This window comes from Parathielavia appendiculata (genome assembly GCF_033297405.1).
Source record: "Parathielavia appendiculata strain CBS 731.68 unplaced genomic scaffold N657scaffold_44, whole genome shotgun sequence".
NCBI classification, from domain to species: Eukaryota; Fungi; Ascomycota; class Sordariomycetes; order Sordariales; family Chaetomiaceae; genus Parathielavia; species Parathielavia appendiculata.
The window spans coordinates 5231-31411 of NW_026944263.1; the positions used below are offsets into that span (position 1 = coordinate 5231).

The window sequence follows — 26181 nt, forward strand, 5'->3', positions numbered from 1 at the left end:
GCAGCCTCCAAGTCGATCTGCTAAACTAAGTCAAGAGGCAACAGGTGGCGTGAGAAAAGGGGAGAAAGTAGAGGGCTTGTACGAGTTGATGACCGAACGTCAACGAATCGGATGTACATAGTTAGCGTGCCAAGGCCCTTTAGACTTCGTGCCTCCGGGCGAAATAAATTCCATCCATCCATCCATCCATCCATCACACCTCCAACATCACCACTGCATGAAACACCACCATTGATGATCACCATCTTCTGATGTCTCTGGTTGTACATCAGTTGTGGCAGGACAGCCCGAGTCGGTGCGGCTGATGCGCGAGTCCTTCTCGTGGATGCGGCAGCGGGCGACCGGGGTCCCTGACGACTATCTGGAAGCGCTGACCACGGCCGTTGTCATCAACGACCTCGGAAAGAACCCGTCTCTCACCGTCTACTACCATTTGCGCAGGGGGGAGGGTGTCTCCGCGCTCAACCACGACGCCATTCTCCTCAAGGCATGCCGGCAGCAGGGCGCAGTGGTGGCGCCGGCTTTCACTACGGGCAGCTGGCACAGACTGAGAACGCACCTGCCCGCCTCAACGTCCTGCGGCGCTTTAGCGAGAGCGACTATGACCGCCGCGCCGTGGCGCTTCACTTCCTTGAGCAGCAGCTCGACGTTTCTGGCGCCGCGGGCCACATGGACTAGGTGTCGGCACTGAAGCTGGCTGAGCCCGTTGTCCAAGCCTACCGTGTCAGCCACGACGTAGTAACCGCCATTCTCTCAGGCACCCTAGACCCGTGCGCGGGGTACGACCTCGTCCTCAGTCGTCGCGCCGATTTGCTCCGGCAATGCAATTGGCCCATCGTCGTTGAGCGCAACGTCCTCGGTGTGCTGAAGAACGTGTTGCAGAACCAGCATTCCACGAGGACCCTACCATCCTGGAGAAGGCCAAAGTGCCGAGAGGTATAGGCGTTGTCTTTGACGAGATTCGATCATAAAGTAATCACAGGGCTTGATTACACATATAACTATATCTTTAACCCCCCCAGCGACGTATCTCGACTAGTATTCATGGCCTTTTTAGCTTGCCGTCTCTCCGCCTACTCCCCTTTTCTGCGTCGCATTTCTTCATTCACGAAGGGTTCCGAGCCACCGTACCCTACGCCTTCATGGACTCCTCCTTCTCTGCAGTTGGCTCGAGCCACACATACAGGTCTTGACGACGCCTGCTGGATTTGGTGACAGGCAGTCGCTGTGACGTACCAGCCCTTCGCGGTCCGGCTGAATCGCCAAGTTCAAAAAGACAACGTCTATGTTGTTCAAATCGCAATTACCTAACTTGGGTCGTATCCTGTACCTGCCCTCGTCGCCCTACGTAAGGTGGGTAAGGCACCCTCCGCGCCAGACCTGTCCCAGTAGTAGCACAAACGGATGTGAATGTGCGTTGTTCAGATTTTGGGCGAACAATTGGTGGAATTCCATATCTGATAGCCTACAGCTTCACTCACGGAGACATTCCCAGCCCAACGGTTTACCCAACGCTGGAGGTGGAGGGGCCGAATGATTGTCTTGGCTTTCGGTTTCCGAGGTTGCTTGTAAGTGATCCTGACGCCGCCGATCGCTCGAAATGGAAGGAAAGGGACAACATAAAGGGACAACATGCATGTGACTTGCTTCGCCCATCAACACCTTTATGTTGCAGTCGCAGGTAAACCCTCCGCGAACCCTACTGAGGGGAAACTGCAACTAAAAAGGATACTCGAACTTGCCGATTGGCGGACCTTATTTCCACGGCTGCCATGTCGCCCCCAACTTCAAAGGGTGCTAGCCAAGTTTCCGGTTTTGGTGTAGAAGGTAAGATATCTGAGATTATTTTCACCATTAACATTGGTTGACTGGATACCAGGTACATTCCCCTGGCTATCCTCATGCCGTCTCGATCGTCATGAATACCGTGAGGTAAGTCACCTCGCGCTTCAGAAAATTTAACCCACAAATCTCAAGCCAAGTTCACATCCAGAAAGGGCTTGGCAACTCCCTTGTCGCCACGGCAGGTACCGGATTTGCTCTTACAGGGAGCACAGAGCTAAAGGCAACAAATGTCAAACATCCTACTTATTGACTAAAGCGCCCTCACTATAACTGCGTTTCTTCACTGACCTTAGGTACCCAACGGGGCCTTCGCATTCTGCCATCAGAGATCTCTCAGACAATCTGAGTCCAACTCAACATGAAGCTCTCCGTCTGGTTTCTGTCTCTGCCTGTGTTGGTGTCAGCACACGGCTATGTGCAGCAGATCTGGCTCGGTGACAACCTTGTGGATGCTTGGAACCCTTACAAGGATCCGTCCAAGAAACCGCCAGTCAACAAAATCACCAGAAAATTCAAGGACAATGGGCCGGTGACGGATGGCCTCTTCCAAGCAAGACCCCCTCGCCAATTCTCTTTTCGCGGCCCCAAGCTAACATAACCAAACACCTACAAGACCTCGGACGCCATCACCTGCAACATCGGCCGTGATGGGGTCAACAACGTCCCCGTCACTGCAACGGCTAGTGTAGCCGCCGGCAGCCTTGTGAAGTTCATGTGGACGGACTGGCAAAGTGATCATCCCGGTCCGAGTATGCCTTCCTCTTCCCGATTCAAATCAGCAAGTCATGGCTGACCATGTTTAAAGTCATGACTTATCTCGCCGACTGCAAGGGCAAATGCAGCGAGTTCTCCGGAAGTACCGGTAACGTCTGGGTCAAAATTCACCAGGAGGGCTACGATCCAACCAAGTCGGTCCCGTGGGCGAGCAAGAGGCTCCCGACTCAGAACAGCACTTGGGAGGTTAGGCTGCCGTCCAAGATTGCTCCTGGAGAGTACATCCTACGGTGGGTGCTCGAATCCACCATGTTCAAATTATGTCTTTGCTTTTGCCAGGTCACGGTCCACTAGTCGCTCACTCTGGTGTTCTCTCTCCACAGACACGAGATCCTAGGCCTTCAAAGGACCAACACCCGAGGCGAGCTTGCCCAGTTCTACCCCAGCTGTCATCAGATTACGATTACGGGCAGCGGGACGGCCAAGTTGCCGGCTGGAATTGCGCTTCCTGGCGCGTATCGGGCTGATGATAAAAAATCTGTAAGAAAAGATCTTTGGTCTCCACATGGATAATGTTGGCGCGCCAAAATGAGAGCAGCACGAAAGGCTTACACCGCGAACAGATTTTTCTCGAGTATCGGGCCATCTCAGCCACGAACCCCTACACACCTCCGGGTGGGCCAGTCTGGGGCGACAACGGTTGGGAACAGTAGGGAGAACTACGTGCCGACTGCGTGTGAGGACGGACAGAGATTGGGGGCCGTGAAAGAACCCGTTTCAATGTGTGACCATGGAGCTATTCCCTTGAGACACCTAAGATACCGAATGTAAGCGTGGATGAATCAGTTTCACCTCATCGCCCTGGTGCTGCCCCCAGCTGCGTGAAGCATGACATACGCTATCCTAGCGGCTTGAGTCCGTTTCACTCTGCTGCTTGACCTTTCCATTTATATGGCCCGGCTTATTTTTCGTTTTATTTGTCTTTGTTTTACCCTATTCCATTAGTTTGGTGTTCTGAAATATTCCATCAGTCCATAAGATCAGCGTAGCTAACGACTCGAATGTGGCAAGTAGTAAGTGGCATAAATCATCTAGGTACTTGTATTCAAGGTATGCTTCAAATCAGCAAAGCCGACCCTCGCTGTATGTGGTGGAAACCATCAGTATGATTCCCTGCCCTGGCCAGCGGGAACCTCATGTGGTAGTCAAGTTGCGGGGAAATAAGGTGCTGACACCTGCAATGCATCCAATTCCGTGCCGGTGGAAGATGCGTGTGCTCTCTGTTTCCGTAGATCAACTCCTCCCGAAGACGAAACTCTTCCCCCAAGTCGTATTGGAGGGAAAAAGTATCCCCGCACACATTGACGTAAATGTACCTCGTGACGATGCCATGCAACGCAGAGCATACCCCAGCAAACGTGAAGCGAAGCTTGGCGAGGACTACCTTCCCTTACCCAGCGTCATTAGGTATTGCCGCGGTAGACTATCTACAGAGGCGACCGGTCTCGCCTTGCCGACAGTTCCGAGAAACCAAGCCAGCGCCCAGGGCCGACGCCCTGCTGCCCTAGAACCATCGAGGCTCTCTGCCTTCAACTTACTAGATCGCTGTCATCTTTCGCCCTAGGCTTCAATGGCTACGCTGCGTCTTCTTGGCGGAGAAATAGATCTTCCACGATTGAGAACTGATACTGCTAGGCTCACAATGTTGTATGGGTTGTTGATGGGCAAGTTTAAGTTGACATGTCGGAACACTCTTCTCCGAGCGAGCGCATCACTTTCACTCCCTTATACAGCCTCCTGAATTCTCGCATAGTCACGAAAACTCAAGACACAATGCATCTTTCCATTCCAGAGACCCTGGTTCTCGTCGGGCTGTTGACCACCGCCCACTCACAGACCACCAGTTCCGTGAAATGGCAGGCATCCGGGGGCGTTCAATGCCCGCACCCATCGGTCAACACACGGTGGCCGACGGCAACGGGAAGCACCTCGTTTCCCACCGCCTCCGTCGTGCCGGCCAATGCCGTCTTCGACGGCAAAATGGCCCTGTTCGACCGGCGGGGCAGTCCGGGCGACTGCAAGTCCCAAACCGAACTCGACGAGGCGGCGGCCGTCTTCATCCTCGACCCAGGCGCCACGCTGAAGAACGTCATCATCGGAGCCGCCCAAGCCGAGGGCGTCCACTGTCGGGGGCCGTGTACCCTGGAGAATGTCTGGTGGGAGGACGTGTGCGAAGACGCTGCGACGTTCCGGGGCAGCGGCCCGAGATATGTCCGCGGCGGTGGTGCCAAGGGAGCCAGTGACAAGGTTTTTCAGCATAATGGTAAGCAGTTTTTTGCTTCAAAGCCAGTTCCTGTCCTTATTGTCGACATATCCTCGTGTTGGCGCGACTTCTCGTTCGTGGTGTGGTGCTTACCCGACCGATGACGACAGGCGAAGGGTGGTTGCACATTGACGGCTTCTATGCCAACAAGTTTGGCAAGTTTTACCGTTCCTGCGGCAACTGCTCCCAGCAGTTCCAGCGCCACGTGAACGTCACCAACTTTGTTGGCATCCAAGGCGTGGTCTGTAAGTTGATTCCCTAACCCGTCCAGCGGTGTGGTAGTGGAGGAGATAGACTTCCCAATTTCAAAGTTCAACTGACTGACACACGTTCCTTCCTTGCAGTTGGCGTCAACCAGAATTATGGAGATACAGCAGAGCTCTCAAACTACTGTCTGGCGAAGATTGGGGTTATATGCACACGCTACAACGGATGTGTAAAGCCCTGCGAGGCTGGTGAAGTCGGAGAGGGTGCTCTTCCTCCATACTGCAAGGTTAACGGCGATGACTGGACCTGAAAAAAAAAAAGAATGAGGCAAGTGGTAAGGTACTTCAGGTACTCTGTGATGCAAAAGGAGATTCAACGCAGCTGCCAAGTCTAGTTCACTCCACATCATATCTCTAGTTCTGTGTTGTTGAGCCGAACTTGACTCTATTCGCTATGAACGCAAGACAGTGTGACTGATTGAAGACTTCTCCAAGGACGGAGCTTAATGTGTCAAAAACCCAAGGCTTAAAACCCAAAGCTAAAGCACAAGAATATACCGTGACTCGGAAGTTGAAGTCACCTCATTACTCTGACCACCACACTTTTTCATCCTTCTTCTTCTTCTCCTCCTGCTCATTCTCCCCTTTTTCTTCCTCATTGTTCTCCTCCTCCTCCTTCTTCCGCTCTTACTCCTTCGTCTCCCAGTCTGACAAATTACTCGAATCCATTTCGGCGTTGGTTGCTTTATGTTCGTGGGTGACGGGGGCTAGACTTTATGTTGCGTACTCGACTTGGAGCTGACGTAGGCAGAGTTGATTCTGTCGTGGTGGACGCTGGCAGATGATATTCGCATATTTAATTGATGCTTTCCAATTGGAGCTTGATGAAGAGCTAGTGGAGTTCTGGTTTGTTGAAGAAAGGCTCTTGTTGAAGGAAGAAATGGGTGCTTGAATGCTCACCAAGGCCATCGGCTAACTTGAGTACCTCACCTATACCACCTATACTCTGCCACGTACGATAACGTAGCGGCAACAAGCATCCTCTCAAGCTAGTGGCGCTCTTTGTCAGGAAGCTGCCACGTAGCGCCCTTTAAACACGGATCAGAGCGTTCGTGAATCGTAGGATGGATGGCTATTGACACGTCGTCTTGAGGTCACTGGTCTGGATCGGGACTCCAAAACGGCCAAATCGTACGGTTCGCAACAGAACCACCGAAGGTACACGATATTGGCGCACAGCGGTGGCCATGAACAGAAGACGAAGCTCGACACTTCGGCTCATCCATTTAGCAATCTTTCAAAGGGTACCTTGTCTCCACTGTCAATGCCGTGAGTGAGCGATGACACGCTCTTCTCGCGGCCCTGCGTACCATATCGGGCAAACATAAGAGCTTCATCTCAAGTCCTGTAGAAGCTGCATTGTTCAAGGTCCCTCACCAATATGAGCGTCTGGCATATCTGGCACCCTGCAATTCGTTGTCGATGTCCGCCAGCACTCTAGTCTCTGTGCCTGAGCGGCATTATTGAATTCATCAATGCCCGTTTGTCCCCTCCTTTCCAGCTACAGTGGCCTTGTTGAAATCCCGGACGTTGAGGTTAGGTAACCTCTTCGACATATTGGATTCCCCATTCGCGTCTTGAACTTGAACGGCAGATATGGACTCTGACTACCTAAGGCAGCCGGTATTGTTCCCCGCTTAGGCCAGCAGACGATGTCCGCTATCTACTGACAAGCATGGTTCCTATACTTCACGCTTTGCTTTCGTATCTCACCTGACAACGGTGTGGTGTTTGTGGGTGCTTCCTTGAGCTCCTGCTGACCTTTCTGCCTTTGTTCGGGCCATATAAGATAAGGTACCCAACTAAGGTTATCTTGCCAGCTGGCCAGATTTCCAGTCCCAGAGCTATCTAACACCTTACATCTTCGTCTTCATCACGAAACTGCACCACCATCCCTCTTTGCATTTCACCACGGGAGTCCCAAGACTAATGATGATAGGTACACATGCTTATCAAGCGGGTTTATGGCTTCAACGATCTAGGTCAGCGTTGGACGTTGAGAGTACTAATACCCTTGCTAATTCTCCAGCGATATAAATGACGTATGTAAGACCGTGGCCGGCACCAGAACTCAGAATTGGTATAGCTGCTGTTCAGCTTTTCCAGTTGAAACCACCAAGACTCTATTAAAATCGGGGATACTTCAATCTGACACTACCAGTGGTTAGAAACACTCATCAACCCCCAATGACGATGCGCAAATCCTACGTTCACCGGCCCCCTCTCCGGCATTATTCAGTTAGCTGCGTAACCCTCTGGTGTCGTGGTTGCACCCCCGGAAAACTCTCACGGCCGAGTCAACAAAATTGAGCCAACAACCTGACCAGAACTTGAGCTTGAACTTAGGCGAACGCGTAAAAACCGGGCTTCTGTGTACAAAACCTTGCAGAATCATGACCGGGTCTGTTGCCATGGTGGTGGGATTAACCGCACCACAACTGTTCGATCCTGGAATTGTGGGCAGGGGATCTGTTGGAGTTGTGAGGTGTGCTTTTGAGGGCAGCAACCGGGAGGACGGGTGCCACCGACAACTTTTTTTTTTAACTGCTAATCTGGAAGTATAACGCTGAGTCCAAGGTATCCAACCTAATCCCTCATCTGCCTCACATTGAGATTGACCCTCTTATTCCGCATCCAGCCCCTCCACTCCTCATACCTTCCGCCTTCCGCAGGCCAATTTTCCAGATAACCCGGACAAGTCCCCTTCAACACCTTGGGCACACCATGCCACGCAAACCGCGACTCCTTGGTCATATAAATCGCATCCCCCGACCGCAACCTCAGCACCAAATACTCCTTCCTCTCCCCATTCCTCCCCGTCACCGCCACCTCCTCCCCATCCCCGCCCCTCTCCCCATCCTCCTCATTAGGCGCGATCATAAACAGCGCCTCACACCCCAAGCTGACGCTTACCAAGCCCTTATCCGTCTCCTCCGATACGTCGCGGTGCATCATCATGGTGTCGCCTGGCGTGTACAGATTGACAATAGCCGCCTGCGCCCGCGTCTCGGGAAAGAGTGTCTCGAGGAACGCGGCCACGTCGCGCGGAAAAGCCGGCCGCGGCGATGACCCGCCCTCCTCTTCCTCCGGTGGGTACACGCGCTTCGTCCAGTCGTACTGGCCCCCCAGCGTCACCCAGTGCAGCTTACGCTCAAGGACTTGCTTGATGGTGAGCGGCTTGTGGACGGACGGGTCTTTCGGGGTGAAGGGCACTGGGGAGGTTGGCGGATAGGAGAAGAATGAGATGTTGTCGTTGTTGGAGGTGTTGTCGTTGTTGGAGGTGTTGGAGGTGTTGTTGTTGTCCGGGTAGGGGAGGTTGAAGTGGAGGTGTAGGTTGGTTTGGTGAATTGGGTTGCTGAGGTCGCGGTGGAGGAGGTGGCCCAAGAGGACCTTTTGGACATCTGGAGGAACAAGCGAGGGGGCGATGAGGAGGCCTGAGTCGGGTAAGTGACTGATGCTTTCAAGAAACACAGGGCAACGTACCTGGTAAGAGAGGATGGTAGTATATCGGAGCATCCTTGAGCGCTCGGAATTCCGGAACTTCGCTAGGGCAGATGTGGCGAAATGACCTGTTCAGCGTCTCGATGGGGATGGTACCCGCGAGGCAGAACTCGGCCGCACTTGTTGGATTTTGCAAGTCATCAATGCCCTTGTTAAGTAAATCCTTGGCCTCGACCCTTGAGAAAGTCTTCCACTTGGCCCTGAGCTCATCTGAAGGCTGCTCGTGAGCATCCAGGTGTTTGATGTCCACTGTCATTTCGACGGCTCCGCTGGGCTCAAGCCGCGACAACCCTAAAGATGCAACAAATAAATCAGACAAAGTTATTTATCCGACTTGCCTATACCCTGCGTTTGTGTCACGCAACTCGCTCAGTTCGCGTGGGGTTAAATCTTGCAACTTGAACATGCAGTTGCGCTGACTGGAATGCCCCTCACTGAGTTGACAGTTGCATAGACTGCCTGCCGGCTTGTGTCAGCGTTAAAAAAGAGAGTGGGCCCATGCGCCACACGGCTGGTGCAACCTCCCGTCGCGGTCGCCGGGCGCGTCACTGACCAGCAACCGATTCCATTTGTTGATCAACTTGAAATTTGATCGCTGTGCCCCTGATCTCGAAGGCAATTCCCGGAGACCTGAGCTTCCCACGACCTTTACAACCAACGATTGGACGACAGTAAGTGCTTTTTTGCATTTGGAAGCGTATCCGACGATTCTTCCTGTCTTTTTTTGAACTTTGGTTTCCAGCTTTTCGGACGGTTTGTTTTGTCCCGGCGCTGCTGCCCCTCACTGCCAATCGCTGCCACTCGAGCAGCCCCCACCATCATCTGGAGCGCGATTCCTCATCGACCACGACATTCCTGCGCCCCGACAACCGCGGCCAGAATTGCGCGGGACCTACCGTCAGATTGGTTTGCGCAATCGTGTGACCGCATAATAACATGGAGAACTACCAGAAACTCGAGAAGGTCGGCGAAGGTTTGTGGCCTACGTCTTGCACCCCGTTGTTGTGCTGTCGCGGATATTGACTTGCTCGGCCGGCTCTAGGCACCTATGGCGTCGTCTACAAAGCCCGCGACCTCAACAATGGCGGTCGCATCGTCGCCCTCAAGAAGATCCGTCTCGAGGCCGAGGACGAGGGCGTCCCATCGACCGCCATCCGCGAGATTTCGCTGCTCAAGGAGATGCGCGACCCAACCATCGTTCGCCTGTTCAACATCGTCCATGCCGACGGCCACAAGCTGTACCTCGTTTTCGAATTCCTCGACCTCGACCTGAAGAAGTACATGGAGGCCTTACCCGTGAGCGACGGCGGAAGGGGCAAGGCGCTGCCCGAAGGCACCGGCGCCCAGCTGCATGGGCTGGGGCTCGGAGAGGCCATGATCAAGAAGTTCATGAGCCAGCTGTGCGCCGGGGTGCGCTATTGCCACAGCCATCGGATCCTGCATCGCGATCTCAAGCCGCAGAACCTGCTGATTGACCGGGAGGGAAACCTCAAGCTGGCCGACTTCGGCCTGGCCCGCGCATTCGGCGTCCCGCTCCGCACCTACACGCACGAGGTGGTCACGCTTTGGTACCGTGCACCCGAGATCCTGCTCGGTGGGCGCCAATATTCCACCGGAGTCGACATGTGGTCGGTTGGCTGCATCTTCGCCGAGATGTGCACGCGCAAGCCGCTCTTCCCGGGTGACTCGGAGATTGACGAGATTTTCAAGATTTTCCGGTACGGGTCACAGTCTTCTGAGTTTTCACCTCTGGCCGTGCTAACATTTGTCTCCCCCCCAGTCTTCTCGGCACACCGACCGAGGACATCTGGCCCGGTGTGACGAGCTATCCCGACTTCAAGGCGTCCTTCCCCAAGTGGGTGCGCGACCCCTCGGTGCCGCTCTGCGCGAACCTCGACGAGGCGGGCCTGGACCTCCTCGAGATGATGCTCGTCTATGACCCCGCCGGCCGCATCTCGGCAAAGCAAGCCTGCAATCACCCGTACTTTGAGGGCCTCGATCTCAACCCCCGACCGCAATACCATGGCAGCAGCTACCACTAGGACCGGATGCCGGCAGTCATGAGTATGACGATGAAGACGGTCCATCCTGCTGCTCGGCATCGGATGCTGCCTACCGCGGGCAAGAAGCCGTAGACGGGCCCTGGCTGGACGAGCGTGATCGCTCCTCCGGCTTGCGGCACCCTCCCAATCAAGCGAGCCACTGCCTTTTAGCATGCAATAGCGTCTTGCGGTCAGGATATGGTCGAGCAAAAAGAGTTTTCTCTACGGAGGGTGGCAGTTACGGCGGCGTAGGAGCGGCAGCCTGGAACACGTTGTGATTTGGCATGGGTGGATAGGCTTGTGGGGGAGATAGACGCGCGACATAGCATATTGGGGAAAGGAAACGGGCCTCTTCTGATGGGAGATCTGTGGAAGAAGCGGGCAGACGATTGTCACTTTGCTACTTGTCCTTCGCTGCAGCGGCGGGAGTTGCTTCCCGGCAATCTTTCTACCCCCGCTGTCCTGACCTGATCGTTAAAAGCTGACAGGCGTCTTTCTTTCGTCATGGTAATTCTGATGTATGGAGTAGCGAGGCAGCGTCTTGCGGAATTTCGATGAGACGGTCATTCTCAGTATCAATCCTGCTGATCAAGCTTCATTGTCTTACTCGCAATCATTGACTGTTGGCTGTCTAGAGTAATCTGCCGTGTCAGAGTGGACCGCCAAAGATCCCATTGGCTGTTTAGTACCTTCATCTCGAGACATCTAATGTCGATGTCGACGCAACATAAGCCATACCCAGAACCCGCCGGCTTCGGAAAGAGCACCCAGCTAAGACTCAATGCTCGTTGGATCGAAGGTTCCTGATTCCGGTTTGCATGTTCCGAAGGTCAAACCCAACACGAGAGAGTCTAAGATTATGGTTATGGAGCGTTGTTGGCGGTTACCTCCCACCTCAGTGGTGTTTGCTCAGCTCACGGATCAACCGCCGATTGGGGAGAGCCAAGGTTTCTCGCCCCCACAGTCCGGCCACGGACTACGAGATCAGCAGATGTGTGAGCGCTGCACCAACATGTGATACATCTCAAAGACCTGGATATGCAACAGATCGGGATCAAGCAGACAAATAATGCCAAATAAAGCTTCATGGGTTTAACCAGCAAGCTCGTCGCCCGGTATAGCCCGGACTGCGTCCTATTTTGGCGGGTCAGTCACAGCCAAGGATCCAACGGTAGCGCGCCTCCAATCTGGGGGAGATGGAGAATTTGATGATGAATAAAATGAAATAAGAACGCTACCCGTTTCATCCTGGACAAACAGGCTGTGTGATTGCCGCGCCCTAGTCTCCGCTGCATTTGCCATTGGCGCAGGGGTCGCGGCTCTGTTATTACCCGCGACCGCAGCCTGTTGTGTTTCGAGGCTGCTGCAGGTTGCGGGTGTTGATGAGAGCATTCAGCAAGCCGCTGCACCAAGGGGTATATCGCGCTAAGCTGCGGCAGAGCGCTAGACATTGAGCCAATCAACAGTTTGAACCCACATCAAACTTGGCATTTAGCGGGAGTACGCGCTTGATGGACCAATTGGACATGTTTGAAACAGAAACATTGAAACCTGGGGAATGGCGCTGGGGGCTGCATCGGGTGGTTCCGGTGAAGGGAGGAAGCGCCCAACTTTGTCTCCCAGCGGTTAAGGGCGCCTGCGCCTACACATGGATGCGGACGTTGCTATCATCTGATGACTGACCGGTACTGTTATTTTATCTATTTTTATTCTTTTCCTCCGCTTGACCGTTGGATTAATGTCGCATGTTTGCGCTAAAGACGGCCACCATGCCGAGCGTTCTTGCAGCAGGGTCCCAGAAAATCATCATCCTCCGATTTCTGTGGAACAGGCGATACGGAATGGAGGCGAGTGATGAAAACTCGATGCCCAAGAGATTACCTAGGAGATAAAACCTCTTCGCCGCCACTTTATTTGAGTCGTCTACAGCGTTTTATCAACCACTGAAGGCAAGACCGTGCCGTGCGGCCTCCCAAGTCCATCATCGCCATCTGATACCCAACCGCTGAGGCACAACCGTGGGCCTGGCCCGTCCGCCACGAACTCACCGAAAGCGCGGGGCGCCGGGTGTTTGGCCTTCCGCAGGCGATGGTCTCGGCCGCCTGGCCCGCCCGGTCTCCGGCACATTCGAGCTTCGAGTCTGTTAATACCGGACACGGCGCCGCCTCGGTTTCCTCTCGAAGTCACATTTCACAGCTTTTCCTGGCTTTGAAACGATGGGAGTCTCGAGATCGACGTTGTCCGTTTTCGCTCGTGCGCTGTTGGCGGCCAATGCTTGCTACGCAGGCAGGCGATAGTAACCGCGAATTATCTCATCGGTCATCCGAGCCCGTGAGAAATGTCTTCGTTCAGCAGGGACAAGGCGAGTTTGAGAGAGTCAGGCTGGTTCAGATGATCTCGAGATGCAAGACGTGGCGTTCAAGAGGGATTTGATCTCAGCGCCACCAGTGAATTAGAGTGGGAGCTTAGCGCCAAGACACAAGTCGGCCAGCTCTTAACAAGTATGGGACGCCGCTCCATGGCAGTCTGTTAGCACCTGCTTAGCAGGCATGGATCCATGACTTCAAATTGCATCCGCAAAATCTGTCATGCTCATCGGGAACCATCAACATGGCAGATGTATCTGTCACGCGACAAGCAAAGGGAAATTCTCAACTCGCCAAACGTTCTTGTCAGACGCAAGGCAACGGCTCGATACCACGGGGAGGCCGTCGATAGTTCGCCCAACATGACAACCGAGGACTGAAAAGGTTTTTTCACTTCAGTGCTCCTGCATGCAGTTCGCTGTTCCAGCTCAGCCTCGTCGACGCAACCCAATTGGCCCGTAAAGCAGGTTTTTTCGTTGAGACACGCAGCAGCCCAATCACGGCATTTACCGGGGCTGGCCACGCCGAAAAGGCCGTTGTTCCTCACGACGTTGTGGTTTTCGGTGGCCTCCGGGCCTTCGTCCGGGTCCCCACCTCTGGTACCCCCGCCAAGTGAGGGGTCGGGGGTTTGGATGACTTGGAGTTTGGGCGGTGTGGTGGACATCCTCCTCCGGGTGCATGTCTCCTCAGTGATAGAGGAGCGATTGCGGAGTTGCTTCTTTGCCGGCCCAGCTATTCACCGCCTGCTCAGTCTCGACAGCAGGAAGGCCGCCTGCATTCCACATACACGATCCAGGAGAGACTGTCCCTGTGGAGTTTGTCGTTGCCACCAGCTGTTCGATCGACGACTAATGCATCCCATCCTTCACCGGCCGGATCAGTGATTCAGACGGAGATTGAGCAGATTCTGGGTGAGTGCAGCCAGGTTGTAACATTGGATTGTGGAAATTTGATGTCTTGGTGGGATGCCTGGACGGCTCTGGCATGGCACTGGCTGCCAGCGACATGCCACGCCGGGCATTCGAGTTTCCATGCTGCCACCTCGAGATCCAATTCACAGGTCATTAAGGTCATTAGCTTCTCTTCCGTTGTGGTGTCCAACTGTCCATGTGCGTCGGCGGGACCCCCCACGCGATTCCTGCGGCTGTCCTCGCATGACCACCGGGGTGAGGTATCGAAGGGCAATCCGACATGCTCGGTGCCGAGTAAGTACAATACCTAAGGTACCGCGAGCATAGAAAATGCGAACCGGTATAGACCCCAGTTCAGCAAATTCTTATCTAGAAGTGCACTGGGAGCAAACCCAAGATTGAGGGTCGATGGATGATGTTGCAAAGCTGTCCCGTTTGTGAGACTGTTTCGTTCGTTTCGTTTCATGGCATGTGGTGTTGGAGCTTGGTGCCTACCTTGAAAGTTGGACTTGGCATCTCTGCTGAGGGTCTCTGCTGAGTGTCTATCAAGGGGCAGAGCCCCTGAGCTTCGCTTGTCACAGAACCTAACTCTGAGTGTTTCCCTTGATTTGGCTTGCTGCAAGATCTCTTCCACCCATTTTGACAAATCCTCTTGACTGCTGTAGTAATATAAACGACGCTGCGGTATGGAAGCCACGAACCCCCTCGCTTGTTTCACATCTGAGCGCGAGGTCAGAGCGCGCCAATGGCAGGCACCCGGCGCGGGATCGCTGGCACTCGGAAATCTCGCATGCAGCGCTGGCATCCATTCATCAATCGTCTTATGCACTTATTTGGGAGGACGTATGCAGCACATAATGCAAATCGCCTGCCATTCAAATTTCAGTGTCACCAACGATTCCAAGGGTAGGCAACACCTGACTCGGCCCGAGATTGATGTCAAATGCCCAACAGCGAAGGGAGTTGCTTCGAGTCTGCTGGCAACAGCCACGTCAAGTGAGCCCTCATGATGATCATGGCAAAGGTGCACGCTTCCCATGCGTGGCCCCTTATATCCCTTTACTGGTCTCTGGAATCCACAATCCGGTACATCCGTATTGCGTTGTTGGACGGGCGTTGCCCTGGCCACTTTCCTAACTCGGCAACACCTCCCTTGAGACTTCTCCCCGTGCGACGTTTATCTCTTACACGGGAGACCCTCGATCAAGAGTGCTTGCTCCTCTGACTACATTACCGTACGTTAGCAGGGGGCAGAAAGTCTTGAACACATCTGACCGACCGCTGGCATTCCCTTCGATTGCACTTTCTGCTTGCTCCCTAGGTCGTGCCTTTCCTTCCTCGCTGTATGTTGTCGGCGCTTTCTTTCCTTCTCCCTGGCTGAGGCGGACATTTCCATGTTGAAGACCAACTCCCTGATCTGGCCGGCGGACAACATTCAAAATTGGAGGTTGGGAAGCATTGCCCTCGACAGCATCCAGTCGAGAACTCCACGCAGAGTCACAGACCGCCAACTCAACAAATCGCTTGAAGAGGGGTTTGGAGCTCACCGCCGGCGAATCAACAGGAGTCCTCATCCTGTTTTGGAAACGCAGTAGCCGTCTCCAGTCCAGTAAAATCGACAACTCATCGTCGACTTGGCTTTTGGAGAAGCTGCATCCCCAGCCATTCGTCCAGCACTAAACCTTTTTTTACCCTTCGTTTCGAAGTGCCCCACCCCGCTTCGCCCCCTGTCAAAGTTGCCGCTGCAACAGGAGAGCGAATCAGTCGCCTGACACGACACCGACAAGTTGCACTGGCGACTCCTCGAACACGCTGACTTTGCAAACGGCGCATCCCAGCGCCAGCCGACTGCACTTTGAATTTTGGCGCGCGACTGACAAGCCCTGGTCAACTTTACCACAAGCCCGCATCGTTCTGCCATATTAACCCGACCGGAGCCCTCGAAATCCGAATCCAAAGTCCACACACGAGACGCAGCATTGCAACTCAACGGCAGCGCCGATTTTTCGTTGGACTGGTCTTTCCTTTTGCGTTTACCCATTCCGCTGGTTCGGAGTTTTTCACTACGACCGCTCCCCTAATCGACAGCTGCAGTCTTTCCGGCATCGTCGACCGATCCGGCATCGACTCTTAATATCCTACCACGATTTGGGCCTAGCAACACCTTAGCGCACCTAGCTCTGATTCTGGCACTGACTCGGTTCCCGAATCGGCGGTCGATCTTGCGATCCCTGGCATCGCATTGCTGGTGTTTAATTCCTTCGTCAAGCCGAGGCCGCCCCTTTTGTGTTCGAAACACGCTCGAGTCATCACCGCCTCCACTATCAGCGTGATACACTCTGTGATCTTCGCTATCTGCTACCCTCAGCCGCCACTGCAGACCCCGTTCTGTCCGCTGACTCCGCTCACACGCACCCGGAGCAGCTAGTCCCACTTTTCCCGGGATTGCCACCGCTCCGGCCCAGCTGTCCATCGCGCTATCGTTTTCCGGTCCTTGGCATCTCGTTCGTGTGGGGGAAACCGGTAAACCACTTTGGGTTTGCAGACCTTGAGGATCCGAGGTCGCAAGTTGGCTTTCGAATTTATCTCGCCTCTCTCTCAGTCAGGTAAAACCTGCTGCCGAGTTCTGCCCGAGGCATTTCCAGTCACGTCCAGCTCGGCCGGAGTTGTCCGTCGGGTGTCAACGGCTCCCTCAACGAGTTGATTGGCCAGGAAGATCTTGGCATTCTCGCCCTCTCATTCGGAGATCTCGCTGATCGCGCAACCCCTTGGCGGCGACCGACACACCGGCGCAACCCCCTGCACCCCGCACCCTTGTCCGCCTGGCCCGACCGCCTCCTGGAACGCCTGCTGCGCTCAGCCTCGTGGACAGTGCACGTCACCCTTTAGGTGGGAAGCCACTGAGACACGCATTGACAGGGTCTGCCCGACAGCTCTGCCTGCAGAGGACGCCCATTCGGCGGCCCACGCCGGAACACCAGCTGTCTTGTTCAGCCTTTCTGCGGGCTCGGCAATTCGGCCACATCCCAGTATTTGGCAGCAATTGTCCACATAAGCTTCGCCGCAGGGCATTTCGTGCAGCTCGTCAGTTGTTGATGTACACGCACCCTTGTGCACATCCATCTCTCCCTCCACAGCTCCACTCATCCCCTTTTTCGAGTTCACTATAACTTTTCGGCTTCTTGTCGACCCGGCCCTACTCTGGTCCTCTTCTCTCCCTACCCACTAACAGAGGAGAGAGCAAGTCGGGCACTCCTCGATCCTGCCACACTGCCTTAAACCCCTGAACGCACGACAACCGAAGTCAACACATCATACTGCCCCACTTCACAACACCTCCACACGGAGTCACTTCTACTACCACGCGCAACATGGAGTCGTTACCGATGCTCAGCCCAGTTGAGCTTAACGCTGCGGCACTGGAGCACTTTGTCTACCAGCCCGTTGACAAGGAGATGATCAGGTACTTGGCAAGGGCTGCTTCGAATGTCATCCAGTGCGATCCCAGCATGGCGCCACCACCATCGCAATCATCACGGCCGCGACAGCCCTCTCCTCCACGGGGACCAGCACCACAAGCCGCCTCGAGCAGCGACAGCACTCTTCCTTCGATCGAGAAGTTCATCACCCAGTTGGTGGTTACCTCCAACGTGCAGGTACCCACGCTCATGTCGTCGCTGGTCTACCTGCACCGACTCAAATCCCGTCTCCAGCCCATGGCGAAGGGTCTCCGGTGCACCACGCACCGCATCTTCCTGGCCGCCCTCATCTTGGCCGCCAAGTACCTCAACGACAGCAGCCCTAAGAACAAGCACTGGGCCAACTACAGCGTCGTCTCGACGCATGCCTACAACTTCGGCTTCAGCCGCACCGAGGTCAACCTGATGGAGAAGCAGCTCTTGTTCCTGCTGGACTGGGACCTGCGCATTACCGAAGAAGACCTGTACCACGAGCTCGACCACTTCCTGGCCCCGATCCGCGCCGACATCGAGGCGCGCCACGTCCGCCGCATGCGCCGGAAGCAGGAGCAAGAGATGCGCGAGCGCCAGCTGCACAACGAGCGCCTCGCCCGCCAGCGCGAGCGCGAGGAGGAAGCCCGCCTCTGGGCCCGCGCGCTCGCCCAGCCCCAGCCTGCCGTCGTCGACGCCACCGCCTACGCCCTGCCCCCGGCCTCGCGGGGCTCCTCCCGCTCGCGCCAGCAGACGTACACCCCGTCCCACTCACGCGGAAGCAGCCGCGACGTGTCCCCGCCGGGCCTCTACTCGAGCGGCTCGTCGTACGCCGGGTCAGTCACGTCGTCGCGCGCGACCACCCCGCTCAGCGAGGCGGATATCACCACGGCGCCGTACCAGCCGTACATTTATGATGCTGCCCTCGTTGTCGAGGTCGGCGCCGCCGCCGCCCCGGTGTGTGACTCGCCCATGGAGGTCCTCTACGACCATGAGCCGCCGTGTGTTCCGGAGAAGGACGCCGTGTATGCGCTCAAAGCGGCGCGCGGGAAGAGGCAGCACCAGCAGCAGATGCTGCCTTATGAGATTAGTGTGGAGGATTTGAAGAGCTTGGAGGAGTCTTCTAGGGGATCGGGAAAGAGGATGAGGGGGGTTTTGGGGAGGGTTTTTGGAACCGCGCGATAGAGCGGTGGATTCGGTGGTTGTTACGACCATGACGATGATGCGATATGGAATGTGATGTGTTCTTTATTTTGGTTTTGGGGGGTCTTGCATCTTGGGTGGTGTGGTGTTTGGCTTGCATTCCTGGTTGAGTGCCGTCGCTACTACACACAACACCCATCTAGGCGGAGTTTTGGGCGGTGTTTTCTTTGTGGGTTTGGCATCTTCGAGCAGCTTACAAAAGCGAGGCGCTGCATTATTACTATGCCGGGCGGTGCATTGGTTGGGTAGATCTGGATAGATCTGGCTTGCTTGTTCTATTTGAACAGACGTGATATCTTGGGCGGGAGGAAGAGTGGTGCAGTCGGATTTTGGGCGTTTGGCATATCTGCGGCATCAGCATCAAACCATGGCATTTACTGCTTGGGCTTTTGGGGTTAATGGTTGGTATGTTTCCTTTGTTTTAGCTATGGTATGACGGCAGGTACTGGACGAGGCAGGAGCATGTAATAGCATAATGAGCATAAGCGCCAACAATATACCTTGACTCACTTCACTCCCGGCTTCCACTGAGTGCAATGATCCCAGAAAGTGGCATGTGGCAATGGCGGTGTCGAAGATCAGAGCTTGCGTACCTGCCCTCCGCTGGCAGGGTTCTTACAGATTCATGTTGTTGCAGGCCGTGTACGCGGAAGCTTATCTGATACCTTGCACTCTTCCTTGTTGGCATCGGGCCGAGCTAGAAGCCCCCCTCAACTCATGATGGCTCAGGGCCGGAGCCCAGGCCCAGACCCACCGCCCATCTAAAGTGAGGGGTAGGTTGTTCGCCACGTTTCGTCCTGACCTTAGATTACCTGCGCTATCAACACGGCATGCGTGCGTGATTCATACATGTATGGACGAGGCCACATCCCAGGCGACCGCTTTACCTGTAGTGTTGTCGTGGTTTGTTGCAGATACAGTCACGGCAGTCAAGGCAGTGTGTCAAAAGTCAGGGGGCTGGGTCTTTGTTTACATTTTGCGCGGAAACTGGCCTGTTTTGCAGCCGCAATCTTGTCGGAGCTTGAACTGTCCATCTCATCGCTTCGGCAAAGTGATGGGACCGTGATGCGCGCTGGATTGGCCGGTCTGCGGCTAGCCGGGCGGGAGGGCCGTGTTATGCGGTGGGGTTACTACCTACTTTGTCTCTGTACGAGTTGATGTGTTGTTACAGATGGGATGATTGGGCGTGGTGATTGGGTGTGGTCAAGAGGGTGTGACGGTGGTCGGGTTGCCAGAACGGACGGCCGGCCTGTCGGCCGGGTTGGGGGGCCCAGCAGCGATTGCCGGGTCCGAGTCGGGAGTCGGGGTTTGTGGTGTAGTATACAAATACTGCATCTGCATACCTTATCTGGAACGAAATTGGCGTTGGGGGCTGAATTGTGCGTGTTGTTGTTGGGCGGTGTCGAGGCGATGTCGGGCGAATTCCATTCTTGGGCGTATGAGTTAGGTATACTCGGTTAGGCAGGAGCTCCGGTGATGAGCAAGGTGATCACGCCTGCGCCTGGTGGCATGTGTGTCACGGTGGAAACTTTGAGAGAGGCGGAAACGGGGGATTGCGCAAGTGCCGTCAGCAGCTTATTGCGGGCAGGCTTTTCCCCGGATCGCACGGCGTTGACCCCGAGAGATACCTAGAGGTACGGATACGGAGCGTTATGCTGTGCCACAGTGTTGCTTCAGCCACTTGCCGTTTTGGGAAAGTGACCCCCGACGTTCGGCTGGAGGCTTGGCTGCATTGCCCATCTGTCATGCTCAAGCCAAGCCCAGGCAATCGTCAACTCTGGAGCTTCCTGTTCCAGGTATTAGATATTGCACGTCCCGCAGCCCTTGAGCCAACAGTTCGAGCCTGAGTCTGGCTTGTGTTTCGGGCAAAGATAATTGGGCAGCGGCAGCGGTGATTGGCCCGATCAGGTGGCACAGGATTGACTGGCTGCCAGAGTGTCGGGTTGAAACGTGGGAGTGCAAAAGACATTCAACTCTGTTTCCAATAGGCCAGCGGACAAATTGATTGTTCGCGTGTGCCTCTCACCCAGCCGGCGGCATCAACAAGCCACGGGCAGACCGCGGGGAGAAACGCGTCCCGGTCTCGGGGAGGCGGTGCACTGCCACGACATGCAGAATTTGGAAGGTTGTGGCAGTTGGGAATCAGGTCAGTCGGCAACGGGTACGGTCCGACTATCGCCTTATTCACCATCAATCCGCGATGCACCACGCTACCTTATGGCCCGTGTTGGCATGTCTCCAGACGTTCAAAGTGGTGGTGGCAAGGTGACCTGCAACCAGTTTCGTGGCCACCTGATGCCCAGTCGACACAGTGATCCCGTCGTCTGAAGCCCGAATCAGCTGGTGAGTGGGGCTGCGGGGCCAGCCGAGAGCGAGGACATGCTCCTCAGCCCCTAACCCTATTATTTCAGCGAGTATCACCGATTCACCGCTTCATGTGAGGTCGCTTTGGATTCAGCTCATGAAATTGCAGGCTCATTCATAGAAAATCCATTTATTCGCATCACAAAGACTTCGCAGACTTGACTTGCTTATCCATTTTTTTTCGTTTGAAGTTCGTTAAGGACAATTCCTACTTCTAAAGTATTCCAGCCTACTGTCACCTTGGCAATTCGGTTGATGCGGAGTCCTGGTCTGCTGGCAAAGATCAGGCACCTTGCTAATCACATTGGGCTCTGAGGGCAGAGCAAGCTTCTCAGCTCAGTTACCAGCGTTGTGACGAGAAAACGCCCGAGATTCATCGGTTCGGGGAGTGATTGTCAAATTTCCTGGTTGCCCAGCCAGCCCAGTGCCATTGGTAATCAGGTCTCTGACTTCTTAATCCTGACAGGCTGACCCTACCTGCTGGACTTGAAGTTTGAGAATAACTAGGTAGATAGGGGACTCGGAATTCCCGTGCTGCAATCAGGTTGCTAAAGTGTCCAGGTAACCCACAACTCCCTCGAATACCAAGATATAGATAGCTGAAGCGCTGCGTCCGCAAAGAGTCTACGAGAACCCACATTGAAGATAACGGAGTTACTACCTAAGTCGACCTGTCGGTGGCATGGATAGGGGAATCAGCGGCAATGTTCTTTCAAAACCAATTCCGAATTCACACTCAGCTCTTCCATGCCTAGTCGCTTCTCAGGGCAGTTCCCAAGCTGTTGAGATCTCTACCTTGTCGTTTTCGGACTATTTCAGCATTCAAGGCGCATCCGAAACCACCTTCACATCAGTCATAGCGCTATAAGTCGGGTCTGGTATGCTTGGGTTCTTATGCGTCTCAGCCTCAACTGGACGCGTCAGCCCCAATCAGGGGTAAAACCAGCGCTTGGCACAAGCACCCTGCCCTCTGATGTTTTGGAACTGCCCGAATATCTCGAGCAACAGTGTATCTGAGTCGTACGGCAGACTACATTCAACCTTCAGCTGCAATGCCTGACGCGAAGGGACCGAACGTACAACCGTCCCCCGATGGCCTCTCCACAGAGTCCCGGCGCAGGCGGCCAGTTCCCGGACGCGGCCACTGTAAATCCAGAAAAGGCTGCTTCAACTGCAAGAGACGCCGCGTCAAGTGTTCTGAAGAACTGCCATCTTGCCGAGGTTGTCGACGACTTGGCCTTGAGTGCCAGTACCCCGGTGAGCTACCACGGCTGGCACTCAAGCCCGCCCAAAACCCCAACGCCACACCCTCAACCCTTCGCCTTGAGGACCTGCGGTTTTTCTACCACTTCCTCTCTGCAGCATACCCTTCACTTCCCTTCGGCTTGCATGACGTGTGGCAGACGGTCGCCGCCATGTCGCATGAGTACGACTTCCTCGCGCACGCTGTCCTCGGCCTGGCAGCACAGCACCTTACAGCATGCACCGCGTCCGACTTCTCGGTCCCAGCTCTCAGCCATCGGGTAAGCGCCATTACCGCCCTGAACGGCGCTCTCTCGGAGCCCTGCGCCTCCAGAGAAGATGCCGATGCCAGGTTCGCCGCCGCTATTCTCCTCACATTTCAGTCAAGTTACATGCCCGATGCCATGATGGATTTTATTGGCATGCTGCGCGGTTGGATGGTAATCCAGACGACGGTTGTCCCATCGATGGGCGAGTCTATCTTTCATGACATCACCGAGGAGACTTATGTCGGGAGCATGAAGAAGCTGCTCCAGCTGAATCCGGTGGCCGACCTGGAGATCGGTGCAGGAACTGAGCTGCAGGACATATTGGAGGGGTTCTTAGCCTCGCTTCGACTGCTGGCGCCACTCTGTCGGAGCACGGCTGAGTTGCATTACCTGGCTTCCATGGAGAGGATCGCCCGGATGAGCGAGGCCTCTCCTGTCCATGGTATGGATCCTCTCTTCACTCCTTGATTACCCCACTACCGAACTGCATTGGCAATGCTAACATCTCCCAGCTTGTCTCGAGCTTGTCCCTTTGTACGCCGCAACCAACGAGATGGACTCGGACGAGTTTGCAAGCTTCACAAACCCAATCAACTATACCGCTCAGATACTGCTCGTCCACTTCTGGATGTTGACCCATGTGTTACAGCATCACTCGCTTGGGGCAGCCCGCTCTTATGTCCTGAAAGACGAGATCCTCTTCCAATGGGTCGAGACGGCCGCGCAGAAACTGCCACCGAGCCATAAGCGCTATGTGCTGTGGCCGCTGGGAATGGCAAGTCAGGGGCTGTTTCGTCGTCTGAATGAGACACTGGGAAGCGATGGGCTCGATTACAGGGCTAACCGGTGGCATTGCGGCTGAAGGGAAGTGATGATACGGCGTAATCTGGCAAAACGACGAAAGCGACGGCAGAGCCAATCACAACTCAAATTGGAAAAGGAGGCAGCTAGACGAACTCGTCCAAGTCACAACATCTTCATGTTTTATTCCTCCCTCGCAAGGCCCCATTACCTTTGACGCGTAATCGTCGACGGTAGAACGACGAACCCAGCCCCTGAACTGCCATCACCGACGATGGCTCGAGTCTTTCTACCAGGTGGTGAACAGCCGCATAAGAACTCGAAGGGAACCAAATAAAAGTTGACCAGGACAGATCACCGTGACAATTCTCGACCCATCTTCACACACCACCGTCCCCTACAACTCCCTTCCAAATCAAACGCCATACCTGACCAGAAACCAATTCAATCAACCCCATCAACCTAAAACACCACAACCACCACAGCACCGAAAAGCATACAATGTCCACGCCGTCCGCAACCCCAACCACCGCCCCATCCTCGTCTCACCCATCACCACAACCAACCTGCACGACCGCCATCCCGGACAGCAGAGGCTACGTTCCTCCCACAGCCTGCAACGCACACTACGGCTTCTACCCGAGCTGGGAGTGGAACCTGGTGTTTGCCATCGCCTTCTTCCTAGCGTCGCTCCTGCACATCGCGCAGATGCTGGCGCACAAGAAGTGGTTCTGCTGGGTCGTCGTGATGGGCGCGCTGTGGGAGTACGCCTGCTTCCTGTTGCGCACGCTGGGCGCGTTCGATCAGCAGAATGTCATGTTTGCGACGGTGTCGACGATGTTGTTTCTTTTGGCGCCGTTGTGTAAGTAACTCTATAAATTCATTTTTATGGTTTTGGTTGTCCAGTTCTGAAGCTTTTTTTTTTTCTCTTTTTTTTTTTTTATAACATTTCCCGTTTTGTGATCATGTGGACATGACTGACTGATTGGGGATATTGACTGTGGGGTTTTCTTAGGGATCAATGCGTTCGTATACATGGTTGTCGCCAGGCTGGTATACTTCCTCCTCCCGCCCTCGTCGCAGCGCATCCTCGGCTTGTCGCCTCGCTGGCTGGCAAAGGTGTTTGTTGCTGCCGATGTGGTCTCGTTTTTCATCCAGGCGGCTGGCGGAGGCATGCTTGCGGACCAGGACGGTGGAGACACGGCCGAGACGGGCCAGCGCGTGTACATGGCTGGCATCGGGGTTCAGCTGCTCTTCGTCGTCTTGTTTGTCGTGGTGACGGCCCTGTTCACCCGGCGACTGGAGCGCTTGATGAAGGTTGGCCTGTTGGAAGTGAGCTGCGATCCGGCTTTGATCAGACACTTGGTGTGGTCTGTCTTCGGGGTTATTGTTTTAATCGTGGTAAATATTCCATCATCAAAGTTCTGACGCTTGGGATCGTGAGCTCATCGGAAGTGTGCCAGGTCCGAATTGTCTTCCGCTTTGTCGAGTTCAGTGGCGGCGTTTCTGCCTCCAATCCCATCCTGGCCAACGAAGCTTATCAGCTAGGCCTTGATGCCTTTCCGATGCTTATCGCGCTCCTTGTCATGAATGCGGTGCATCCTGGAAAGGTTCTCATCGGTCCCGAGAGCAGTTTCCCGAGAACGTTGCCACGACGCTGGAAGGTCAAGTCGAGGAATGGCTCTGGATATCAGGGGATGGATACGTCTAGTCTGGAGTTGAACGCTAGAAGTCGGCAGGCTGAACAGTCTGACGGCGTGTAGGACAGGTCACTGGCCTGGGCCCAGGGGTTATTCAGGGGTTGCTCCGTATAAGAGAATGGAGTCAAAGTATCGAGATAGAGCTTAGGTTCCCGGGAACGGTTAACACCTCAAAGAAATAAAGGAACTGTGTATTTGTTGTCTCTTTCCTCTCTAGACCCGTACGCAGTGAGGAAGGACTGCCAGCAATTCCCTTCTTCCACCAAGGTCACCTGTCACCCTGACTTCAGCCTTCTTGTTTCCCAGTAAGAAGAATGATGCCCAGCTTCCAGCGCTCCCTATCAACTAGTCTCTGATGCCATTTACTTCGGTGTTGTTTCAATCGCAAGCGAGTCGTAGGGTGCAGTGATTCCCTGTCCTTCTAACGACGAGTCCGTCCCCAAGCCGACCAGTTTGACTCTAACATAATCTATGCGGTGTCTCGATGCTTTTGACAGACCGTGTTGTTCGATGGTGCTTTTCTTTGGCTTAATTCCTCTCGCGCATTTTCCAAAGTCGAGGTCCTGTCCCTCGCCCTCACCTCAGAGCACTTTACCTCCCAAGGACCGCTCAACTTATTGTTGCACTTTTCGCGTGCGAAGATGATAGTTTCTTCGTGGCACATGGCTGCGGTGTTCGAGTCGTGGCGACTGTTCCCAGTTCTGAGCGAAGCTGGAGATCAACGTGAGTTTGGAAATTGGCCGGATGGGAAGGTCGGAATGGTCCTTGCTTGTCAAGGGCGAAATCTGAGATGTTGATGAAGGTTAATGATCGTTTCAAGAACTGTAATCAGAGTGCGGTCTTGAGAGCTAAGCGTGCCGAACCGAGAATGCTGATGAGGTTCGCCGATATTGAGGAGCGGTAACCGATGTGGGCAGTGTCGGGTACTACTAGACTTTGTGCAAGCCACCATATCGGGTCGCTCGGGGTCCCTTGCTATATAGGGCTCGATAGGCTACGTTTCTTTGCTTTGATCAGAAGCCGATCCGTGCTGTCATCGATGTGCTGCCATTGATTGGATCTTTCACAGGTGATCCGGGCACCTGCTCCAAATACAGTCAGCAATCGGGTGTTCAATGGGTGATGTGCGTTACCTTCATGGCACTCTGATGGTTCCAGGTCAATAGGCCTGATTACCAGCAAAGA

At 54.6% G+C, this 26181-nt stretch overlaps 10 protein-coding genes across 10 annotated transcripts; 8 read left to right on the forward strand and 2 right to left on the reverse strand.

Annotated features, from left to right (window-relative positions):
- Window positions 1–205: 205 nt before the first annotated feature.
- Window positions 206–678, forward strand: N657DRAFT_675496 (uncharacterized protein; the record flags this gene model as incomplete). Its single annotated transcript, XM_062795825.1, has 2 exons — window positions 206–511; window positions 547–678. Exons 1-2 carry the CDS (start codon window positions 305–307, stop codon window positions 676–678), a joined length of 339 nt encoding a protein of 112 aa, XP_062642267.1. The 5' UTR covers window positions 206–304.
- A 1192-nt stretch (window positions 679–1870) lies between these two features.
- On the forward strand, window positions 1871–3406 carry N657DRAFT_651189 (lytic polysaccharide monooxygenase). The gene is made up of 5 exons (XM_062794111.1): window positions 1871–2395; window positions 2459–2594; window positions 2651–2849; window positions 2943–3099; window positions 3183–3406. Exons 1-5 carry the CDS (start codon window positions 2204–2206, stop codon window positions 3270–3272), a joined length of 774 nt encoding a protein of 257 aa, XP_062642268.1. The 5' UTR covers window positions 1871–2203; the 3' UTR covers window positions 3273–3406.
- Window positions 3407–4101: 695 nt separating this feature from the next.
- On the forward strand, window positions 4102–5792 carry N657DRAFT_651191 (polysaccharide lyase family 3 protein). The gene is made up of 3 exons (XM_062794112.1): window positions 4102–4882; window positions 4993–5127; window positions 5227–5792. Exons 1-3 carry the CDS (start codon window positions 4393–4395, stop codon window positions 5397–5399), a joined length of 798 nt encoding a protein of 265 aa, XP_062642269.1. The 5' UTR covers window positions 4102–4392; the 3' UTR covers window positions 5400–5792.
- Window positions 5793–7633: 1841 nt separating this feature from the next.
- On the reverse strand, window positions 7634–9088 carry N657DRAFT_667160 (uncharacterized protein). The gene is made up of 2 exons (XM_062795372.1): window positions 8632–9088; window positions 7634–8582 (listed from the first exon to the last, which is right to left on the reverse strand). Exons 1-2 carry the CDS (start codon window positions 8903–8905, stop codon window positions 7735–7737), a joined length of 1122 nt encoding a protein of 373 aa, XP_062642270.1. The 5' UTR covers window positions 8906–9088; the 3' UTR covers window positions 7634–7734.
- A 497-nt stretch (window positions 9089–9585) lies between these two features.
- On the forward strand, window positions 9586–10691 carry N657DRAFT_583488 (cell division control protein 2; the record flags this gene model as incomplete). Its single annotated transcript, XM_062789682.1, has 3 exons — window positions 9586–9622; window positions 9692–10367; window positions 10430–10691. 3 exons carry the CDS (start codon window positions 9586–9588, stop codon window positions 10689–10691), a joined length of 975 nt encoding a protein of 324 aa, XP_062642271.1.
- A 622-nt stretch (window positions 10692–11313) lies between these two features.
- N657DRAFT_371116 (uncharacterized protein) lies at window positions 11314–11793 on the forward strand. Its single transcript, XM_062787041.1, has one exon. The coding sequence runs from the start codon at window positions 11510–11512 to the stop codon at window positions 11759–11761; it is 252 nt and encodes an 83-aa protein (XP_062642272.1). The 5' UTR covers window positions 11314–11509; the 3' UTR covers window positions 11762–11793.
- A 2205-nt stretch (window positions 11794–13998) lies between these two features.
- Window positions 13999–14812, reverse strand: N657DRAFT_371169 (uncharacterized protein). Its single transcript, XM_062787042.1, has one exon. It carries the CDS (start codon window positions 14771–14773, stop codon window positions 14276–14278), a length of 498 nt encoding a protein of 165 aa, XP_062642273.1. The 5' UTR covers window positions 14774–14812; the 3' UTR covers window positions 13999–14275.
- A 2527-nt stretch (window positions 14813–17339) lies between these two features.
- Window positions 17340–18602, forward strand: N657DRAFT_637981 (uncharacterized protein; the record flags this gene model as incomplete). The annotated part of the gene is made up of 1 exon (XM_062791553.1): window positions 17340–18602. The coding sequence occupies one exon, from the start codon at window positions 17340–17342 to the stop codon at window positions 18600–18602; it is 1263 nt and encodes a 420-aa protein (XP_062642274.1).
- Window positions 18603–21573: 2971 nt separating this feature from the next.
- On the forward strand, window positions 21574–23813 carry N657DRAFT_651200 (uncharacterized protein). The gene is made up of 2 exons (XM_062794113.1): window positions 21574–22937; window positions 23008–23813. Exons 1-2 carry the CDS (start codon window positions 22037–22039, stop codon window positions 23355–23357), a joined length of 1251 nt encoding a protein of 416 aa, XP_062642275.1. The 5' UTR covers window positions 21574–22036; the 3' UTR covers window positions 23358–23813.
- On the forward strand, window positions 23490–25262 carry N657DRAFT_371230 (uncharacterized protein). Its single transcript, XM_062787043.1, has 3 exons — window positions 23490–24158; window positions 24312–24697; window positions 24760–25262. The coding sequence occupies exons 1-3, from the start codon at window positions 23798–23800 to the stop codon at window positions 25057–25059; spliced, it is 1047 nt and encodes a 348-aa protein (XP_062642276.1). The 5' UTR covers window positions 23490–23797; the 3' UTR covers window positions 25060–25262.
- The last annotated feature ends 919 nt before the right edge of the window (window positions 25263–26181 follow it).